Raw genomic sequence first — 9,558 nt, forward strand, 5'->3', positions numbered from 1 at the left:
GGTGTGGGCTTATACTATTTCTCTACTTTTGTTATGTTTGAAAATGCCCATAATAAAAAATAGATAATAAAGGCCATAAGGCCTTTGCCAAAGGGTAATTATGAAGATTAAAACAGCAACATGGAAAATATTCATCAAACATACTAAATAGGAGTAACCTTACTACCAAATCCTATCCATGAATACAACCACAACCACAACCACATAAAATGTGTATGCACACCCCAAGAGTAAAGAAATATATCGTCAGGATAGTGGGATTGTGAGTAATCATTCTTTCTTTAAAAATGTTGTATTCTTTTATTACTAGTAGAACACAGGGTGATTTAAAAAGTATATTTATTTTTTTTCATGGCTCTAAAGTCAAGCATTTCAAAAAAAACTTCAACAGGAGTTTGAAATACAGTTAAACGTACTTTACTAAGTTTTGCTTAGGCAGTTATTCAAGATCATTGGTACTTAATGTTTTTTAATAGACACCCACCACTGCCACATCCTTCTTAAGAGAACATCAAAGACAAATCAGCAAACACTATGTTATTACTAAAAACATCCCTTTGGAGGAGGAGAAAGTTAATGCTTTGTTTTCTAGAAAAGGCAACTACATCTAAAAAACTGGTAACTTCTCAGAGTAATAGAATCATAATTAGTAAGAGGAAATGTGAATTAAGACTCCAACTTATCTATCTCTTCCACTAGTGCTTGTTCGTTTAAATAAACGCTCATCTTATTTTCACAGAAACCTGGAATTTTTTAAGAGCACTGTTTAATGCTCTGTGTTAGACATTACCTTTTGCTGTGATCTGCCTCTGGATGCTCAACATCTGCCTTTGCTGTGGACGACCTTCTCTCTCTTGGAACCTTAGATATTAACACACATGACGACAATTTAGTCCTTACTTAGTGAAGTACAGATACAGCCTTTTATTTTTCAGTAAGTTCAACCATTCATATGTCTACTGAATGCCTACGAAACACCAGGCTCTGGGAGAACACAATGAATACGATAGTGTCTGCCCTCAAGAGCTTACAATCTGGTCACCAGGTTGATATGTAAAAACCAATTACAGTAGTACCTCGGTTTTCGAATATCTCTGTTGACGAACATTTCGGTTTACGAACATCGTAAACACGGAAGTAAATGCTTCGGTTTTCGAACACGTCTCGGAAGTCGAACATATCACGCGGCTTCCACTGAGTGGAAGATCCTGAGGCCTAGCTATGGGCTGTTTTCAAACATTTCAGAACTCGAACGGTCTTCCGGATTACATTCGAAAACTGAGGTACTACTGTATTTACCAAATAAACTCAGGGCATCACAAATTTACTCTGTCATTGAGTTTGGGTTTCATCTCTTAAAAAAAAAACCTCTAGTGGTTTTATCCATTTATCTAAATAATATAATAGAGAAGAAACTACTGAGAACACAAGTGGGCTCTCCAAACTTTCTTGCTGCTCTTCTCTGCTACCCTTCCTTGTAGATCAAATGCAAAATGAAAAGGATCAGCCGTGTTACCAGTGTACTCCCAAGATCCAAATGCTGGTTTCAAATGATAAATTTCTTTAGCTATTTTGGGATTCATACTGTCCAGTATCTAAAGGACAAACTGAACTCAGTTTGTTCTATTTCTTTTGAGTCCGCTCTTCCTTGCATTGAAGGTGAAAGCAGGCAAACATTAGTGGGTGTACTGTTGACATGAGCCCAACTGAGACTTATTCCCAACACGTACTCCAACATTTCTAAGATGTCTGAAACGGGTATTCAATGTGAATGTAGGAATTCTATTCCTACATTGTTTTACCCTTAAAGACAAAATAAATTCTAACATGTATTAACAATGTGCTCTTCAAGCTTTAACAAAGTTATGTAAAACTGACTGATGGTTACATCCAAAGAACTAAAACAAATAAAAGAGTTCATTAAGAAAAATAATAATAACCCTACACCTACCAAAAGAAGCTTGACATAGATTGTCACCATTAATGGACAAACATGAGGATTTATCTCGTCCTAAGATGTATAATACCCTAAGGACCCTTTATTTAAAACACACACATACAACCATTGCAATTCGTGTCATTATATCAGTCTTTCTGGCACTAAACTTGGTGGTTTTCTCCCATTCCCAAAAGTTTCAGTTAAAAATACGTAATTTTAAACTTCATAGTACTTAGGAACTTACGGTTTTTACACTGATTGAGTCAATGAAACATTCCATAAAAAGAACAGATATATAACAAATTCTACTCTAAAGGAACCCTTCGTGGATACACTTCCCAGGCAAGGCTTTCTTCCAGTATCATTAGTTACTATACAAGTTTCCATTCAGATTCAAAGAAAAATATCCTTACCTCCATCTCTCAAACACAACAAGCTGGACACATGAACTCACACCAGAAAACAATTAAATCTTTTGTTTCAGTCCCACCTTAATTTTGATAATCAAACTATCTTCTTTGTTTTTTTCCCCTCTGCATTTCTTATATTCAGAAAAGAATAGTGTCAGAATGTAACAAAAGGCGGGCAATTGGTCAAGCTAGGTGAAAATATTCGGGATTTAATTATTCATTATTCTGTTATTTTAAGTTTTCTATAGGTTTGGAAGTTTTAAAAACCATACGATGACAAAAAGAAACTATAATATGTAGCCCTCCGCACATTCTGCTCTTGGTCTGAAAGAATCCAGCAAGCAAAGCACATCCCACAGGCGACGGCATGGCATTACTGGAGGATGGCTTTGGCACAAACCAGACCAGGTCTGAAATCCGGCTGCAACACTTACTAGTTGTGTGACCTGAGAACTTGATTGCTCTCATCTGCAAACTAGGGATAATACCACATATTTTGCAGGGATCCTGGAAGCATGAGAAATAACACCCACACTGTCACCGTGGCTAGCACAGTATAGGGAATCAGTAGGTGGTAGCTAGTATTATTAGGACAATGACAATGATACAGATCAGTGGTTTCATGTCCAGATAGGAACACCACGTAAATCTCCAGGCAGAGAAGAGACTGTATTTAATTCTCACCCAGAAACAGGAAACAAAATATGCTCTGATCTTAGAACTAGAAAGTCAAAGACTAGAAAATAATGTTTTGTTTCGTTTTTCATGAATCCTATAATCAAATCAAATCAAAGGCTCTGTAATATCATTAAGGGAAAAGGAAATCACTCTGACTACAGAGGAATGAACCACTGTCCACTCTGATGGCACTAAGAACTACCTTTGGGAAAATATTCAATCTCAATAAGACACATCTACCATCTTCTTTTATGATAGCTTTACCTGGCAGACAGAGCCAGAACAGCTGGCTACTTCACATGTTTTAAAAACAACTCTTTGATTCTATGATCGCAGACTTTCAGCTTTGAACCATAGTAATTCAAAGTACTCATTAAACTATTTATAGTCACTACAGAAGCAACTTGCATTATTCTCCCAGCAAATTACTGTTTTATATGCCGTTGAATCAAGTGCATCGTGGACTGTTGTTAAGGGTTTTTAAAGAGCAGGCCAGCCTACCTTGTAATAGTCATAGAGCAAGCCCAGTGCAGCTGCGCTATCTTCATCTCCATTGATGCTCATCATCGCTTTGGTTGCTGCAGTGAGAGGGTTTTCCAGGAAGGATTTCCAGGCTTCATCCTCACTAGTATAGGAGCGCCGTTGTGGATAAAGTGCTTCATTCTGAAGAACCAACACTGGCCGTTTGCTGCAGAGAAATGAAAAATACGTATATATCATACTTTTCTACTGCAAGGCATCATAAGCTGAGTTTTAAAGAACCAAACAACCAATTCACTGATGTTCCCATAAAATAGTCCATTGTTTCATCAATGATCCTAGTAAAGCAAATTAAGACAAAACCAGAAGACAACCCACTGAAATGCAAGCCAGTACTGGGGTCACCCAGTAAGATACAGGGGATTTAGGCAGCCAAGGAACCTACAGTTAACCTACACATGGTATGCAGCATATACTATTTGGGAGAGAAAAACAAAAACCAACACTCCAAAAAAATGCAGGCTATTCAAACACTGCACATAAACAAATCTAAGGACAAACTAAGACAAAACAGAACATTTATTCTTTTAGACATAGGCAATCAGGACTGTACCCTCTTCGAGACAGTATATATGGTTCAATTATCATGCTGCTACATGTTATTTCTCTCTTTCTCCTGCTGATGCCATGTCTTAAAAACTTTCCTACCTACAAACAAAGGGGGGGGGGCAGTGGAATGAAAAAGGGATACTTCTTTAATCCTCCCGGGTATATGAGAAAGTTAGAATATTCTACTGATTACCAGCAGATTGAACATGGAATGTGGCCAAAGGGGACTGTAAATCAATAAGGAGGCATAATTTTCTGGCATGGGAGTTAACTGTTTATCTTAGAGATAAACACTTAAGAATCTACAACAATAAATGAAGCCACTGAACAAAAAGATTTTTAAGAAAATAGGTGGGGAAATCTGTTTTTAAAAATCTTTACCAGTTTTCCACACTGGGCAAGAACTGTTTCATTTTAACACTGTAGTTTGGTGGGAAAACTCCAGAAAATCAATGTAAATCTTAGTAAACTCTTATAGAAGATTTAATTTAAAAGATTAAAGCAAACATTATGATTCCAAAAACCTGAAATGTAAACAGTCTCTACAACTGTTCAGTTGGTACTATTTGATAAGTCAATAAAGAGAAAAAGTGGAACACTAACTCCAGCAAAATGAAGTGGGTTTTTTTGGGTTTTTTTAAGGAAAAAAAATTTTAACGTTCAGAATCACTCTGAATTATCACTACTCTAACAAGCAAATTTAAGGATCAGTTCTGATTGCAACACACAAATGAAATATGTAAATGGCCTAAAGGTGACCTACCTACTCTAAAAGTGAATGTAGAAAGACTGATTATCTTTTTAAGTAATCAACAAAGGTTAGGATTTGGCAGTCACCCAGGCCCTTTAAAAACAGATACAGATTTAGAAAAAGGAGACCATCTTTGAAAAAGGGGGTGGGGAAGAATCCAACAACTTAATTTATCTCAGTCAAAATTAAGTCTTATTTTCAAAGGCAATGTTTTTACTCATGTCTAGGCATAAAGTCATAGGAGCTTATATTTGATAGAAAAAAGTCTCAAGGTGGTATACTATTTTAACACAAAACAAACACAATGGGTTGTTCAAAGCAGACAGTTTGTTTAAAAATGAAGACTATTTACACAAATTTAAATAAAAATAAATACACAAAGGGGCATTCCCTATGTCACCAGAAGCAGAGCACAAGAGCTAACTTGGGGTGATTTACTGGTATACTGCTAAGCTATTATTAATAGTGTAATAGCTACTTCCAAAAGATTATGATAGCACTTGGCTCATTCAATTCCCATAACGCTAGTTTTTCAGCTTCCCTTCTTCTCCCACGCCTATCCCAGATTTGTGGAAGCAACAGAAAATAAAGTATTTTTTGCAAATGCGTTTATTTGTGATCACCCTAAAGGTGTCTTACATTTCCAAAGTGTGCCTGAAGCCAAAATTTTAGCTTTGGAAATTTGTCTTATCTAAACTGTACCAGAGAAATAAACATGAAACCAGCTGCTTTTCTTAGTCTACTTCCTCATATGACAGGCTGTTGCTAGTCCCCGAAGGCTCATCACTGCCTTGGGGGAATCTTAAACCCCTCATCAATGATCTCTCAAAGACTTCCGAAATACTATATTTCAAGCGATAATTTAACTGCACATTATACAAAGATTAATCTATTTAAAATAGTCCATACATAATATGTAACCTTCTCATCCAGAAAAAGAGTACACTTAAAGAAAATGATCCTTAGGAAATAATTATAAAACTGGGAGGTATACCTTTCTGCGTTGGATTTACTGATCTGAAATATACTGATTGGCTTGGTGCGATTTACTTTTTTTTAATATTTTTTTTTATTTTGGAACAATTTTATATTTACAGAAAAGTTGCAAAGCAAATACAGAAATATCCCTCACCCAGTGTCCTCTAATGTTAATGTCATATATTACCACCTTACATGTCAAAATATTTCTTTAATCACAAATTCCAAAAGGCACACATTAGCACAGTATTTTCAAGCTTATCACCCTAATTTCGAAGTTTCATCCTCTTGATATTTACTATTTTAAATTACAGTATATCTGTAATTACCATCAATGATGCAAGTGGCAAAATAACTCCTACAGCAATTTTCTCACTCACACAGCCAGCCAGGGGAAAGAAAATGCCAGAACGCCGGAGCACTTCAACTTTTCCCTGAATTTCTCCTTTCGGAAGTTCTAGCAGCCCGGCCCAATGACACGGCTGAGCGACAAGAGATTCCCTGGAGACCTCTACTTTTCCAGCCGCGGGGCGCTTCCCCAAGAGCTCCATTGGCTCCACTGAGCAAAAGCGACCCGGGTAGGGGCCACGGGGCACATCCGCACGTTAGAGCCGCAGCCCTTGAGGCAACGCGCCCCCGAATCTCCTTCCGCGCACCGAGGCCACCGGGACACCACAGAAGGGAGCGCGCCCGTGAGGTGGTCCTCCTGACGGGGACGCTGAGGCGGGGTGGCGGGCTCCTCTACGGAGCCCAACCCCAAAACCAAGGGTCTCCACAGGGGGCTTCGGTGAAACAAAGGCGGGGGGGTGCTGAGGGGCAGAGGCTGCCGCAGAGTAGACGACAGGACCCGCGCCCCCCGCCCGCCCTCGCCTCGCCCGGCCTCGGAGCCCGGCCTCACACTCGCGCCCCCCGCCCGCCCTCGCCTGGCCCGGCCTCGCGGCAGGTGCGGCCGGCCCGGTGGGCAGCGGCCTCCCGGGGCCGCCCGGCCGAACTCGCGCGCCGGCACTCACTCACTTGTCGTACTCCTGTGTCATCGCGCTCGCTCGCCGCTGCCGGGCCGCAGAACTGGACTTTCGGGTTGGGACAGTACACCCGATCCGGGGGGAGGAGGAGGCGGCGGCGGCGGCGGCGGCGGCGGCTGCGGGTCCGGAGCAGCGGCCCCGACGGGTTGGGTTCGCTTTTCTCGCTCTGAGCCGGCTCCGCGCGGGCTGCGCGCACTGGGAGCCCGCACTCGGGCGCCCATTGGCTGGCAGCGCGCCGGCCCGGGGCGGGGCCCCGGGGCCGGGCGACCATCGGTGCCATCTGATTGGCTGGCGCACAGGGCGCCGGGACGGGGGCGACGGCGCCGAGCGGCGCGGGAGGGAGTAGCCGCGTCTCTGTAGCACTCCAGGTAGTGGTGACTTTCCTCCGGCTCCGACTCGTGGGGCCGCGCGGCTCCCGGCGCGCACCTGCCGCCCCTCGATAGTCCCACCCAAGGGCACCCAGGAGATGTGTCGCCGCTCGGTCGCGCCCTCGCTCGCCCACCTGTGGGACGGGCAGTGACTTGGCTCCATCTTCCTGGGCGCTGGAGCTCTTCCTTCGGCGCCCGCCCACCCACGCCCTCCGCTGCTCCAGCGAGGGAGGCTTCTTACCGGCAGCCGCACCCCTCACGGGCGCCCCGCATTGCCCTGCTCGGCTGCCTCATGCACCTTCCTCTCTGGGGTCTCTGAAGCGTCCCGCCCTCCTCATGTCCGCTCTCACCTCTCAGTCCGCGTCCACTTATTTATGAGGCCTCTGGCTTCTACCAGAGAAAAATCAGATGTCTCCCTCCTCGCCTTACCCACCTCAGCTGTCCGGTTTTCCAACTTTCTGCTCATCCGTCTCATACTGTCCGCTATGTGACAGTCACTGGACAACTGCTACAGTCTCCTAACCGACGTTTCCCACCTAGGGTGAGGCCAAGGTGGGTACCTGCAGAGTGGTCGCATCAGCCTCACCTGAGCCACCTTGTCCCAAGTGCCTGCCCCTCCCCTCCTGGGCCCCACCTCACTGCTGTCCCCACCAGTCTTCCACTTTTAATCTCCACCTACTCCTTGGCCTCAGAACCTCCATCTGGGCTTCAACTTCCCCCACCCTGCATTCCCCCCCCCCCCCAGAGCTCCTTGCTCAATCTCTCTTAGCCCCTCTGCTCCTTCCAGTAGTCCTATTGCAGTCCCACTGCTCTTAACCACCTCACTTCCATTCATTTCCACCTCTACCCCAGGCCCAAATTTTCCTTCCTGATCTGAAGCTTCCTTCTTATCCCGGGTCTGCTCATTCAACAAATATTTACTGAAAGATCTACTAAATTCTAGGCAGTGATCTAAATCTGGGGATAAGCCAGTAAACAGAACAGACAAAATCTCTCCCTGCTTTCCTCCAGCATCCGACTTGGGTAACAGACCATAAAAATACAAGTCAATTACATGGTGTGTTAGAAAGTGGCAAGTTCTGTGGGAGAAAAATAAAGCAGAGGAGGCAGCTGGGGGGCATGGGGTGGAGCTGGGCTTAGAAGACTTGAGGAGGAAGGGCCTTCAAGGAGGTGGGGAGGAGTGGTCCAAGTAAAGGCACAGCTTTGCAGAAGGTGGGGACAGTGAACAGCAGGAGACCAGTATGGCTGGAGGGGGACAGAGGAGGAGGACGGGGGACGTTTAGGCCTTTGGTTTTTACCAAGATGGGGAAGCTTTGGAGGGTTTGGATTTGGGCACTGACGTGATCTCACTCATGTCTTTACATAATCTGGCTGCTGAATGGTAGAGAGACAAAGGTGGGAGCAGGGAGACCAAGCCGAAGATACTAGTAGATGCTAGTAGTGTGGCTTTGGGTGGTAGAGTGCAGTGGTGAGAAGTGGAAAAATTCTGGATCTAGTCTGAAGGTAGGATCAACAATATGTCCTGAAAGTTGGATATGGAGTATGAGGGGGAACAAAAAGAGAGAGTCGAGGACAACTATTAATATAAGGTCTTCAGTTGAAAGCTGAAATGATCTACCATCATTGAGACTGCAGGAGTAGGTCTGGGGGAGGTCAGGAGTCCCATTTGGGGCATACTCGTAAGTTCAAGATTTTTATTAGCGATCCAAGTGTATGTATCAGTAGACGTTGGACATGAGTCTAGAGTCCAGGGGAGAAGTCTGGGCTGAAGGACATCAGCACAGAGGTGGTATTGAAAGCCTGGAGATGGGATGAATCTCCGTGGCAGTGAGGGAAGAAAGAATGGGACCAACACGTCCAACACAGAGAGAGTGGGAGAAGATCCAGCAGAGAAGACGGAAACGGAGGGGCCGGTGGGAATCACCAATGTAGGAGAAAAATGGAATTGCGGAAGCTGAGAGAAGAAAGTGAGACAGGAGGAAGGCATGGTCAGCAGGTCACATGTTGCCTGCTCCCAGGAGGTCAACAAAAACCAGGATTTAGCAAAATGATTTAACACTGTGGCCATAATTCAGCACCAGCTGTCCCACATCTACTTCTGCCAGCTTCCTGCTCCCTGTTCTCCAGGCCTCTTGGGATCTAAATCAGCAACCAGACATTTTTCACTGTCTCCTCCTGCCATTTCCAGTTTCTATCCATTAAGCCTGGGTACAACGCTGGAGCATGGAGCCTGTTCTTATTTCTTATTCACTGGTTTGCTGTTTAAATAAGTTATATTTTTAAATGATCTAAGAAAAGTATTAAATAAATAATAGTATGGGTG

At 43.7% G+C, this 9,558-nt stretch overlaps 1 protein-coding gene across 5 annotated transcripts in view; it reads right to left on the reverse strand.

Moving 5' to 3' along the window:
* The window catches only part of GRHL1 (grainyhead like transcription factor 1), a 65,175-nt gene extending 58,132 nt beyond the window's left edge, over window positions 1-7,043 (reverse strand). For 2 of the 5 annotated variants that reach the window (XM_033125503.1, XM_033125501.1), the window contains exons 1-3: window positions 6,860-7,043; window positions 3,529-3,715; window positions 791-861 (exon numbers count right to left, since the gene is read on the reverse strand). In XM_033125503.1, the coding sequence (XP_032981394.1) occupies window positions 791-861; window positions 3,529-3,715; window positions 6,860-6,879 (278 nt within the window). In that variant the 5' untranslated portion in view covers window positions 6,880-7,043. Of the gene's footprint in view, window positions 1-790; window positions 862-3,528; window positions 3,716-6,346; window positions 6,716-6,859 lie in introns of those variants that run through there. The other 3 variants (XM_033125502.1, XM_033125500.1, XM_033125505.1) reach the window with 2 other exon arrangements.
* Window positions 7,044-9,558: the final 2,515 nt, after the last annotated feature.

Source organism: Rhinolophus ferrumequinum, chromosome 13, assembly GCF_004115265.2.
Source record: "Rhinolophus ferrumequinum isolate MPI-CBG mRhiFer1 chromosome 13, mRhiFer1_v1.p, whole genome shotgun sequence".
NCBI classification, from domain to species: Eukaryota; Metazoa; Chordata; class Mammalia; order Chiroptera; family Rhinolophidae; genus Rhinolophus; species Rhinolophus ferrumequinum.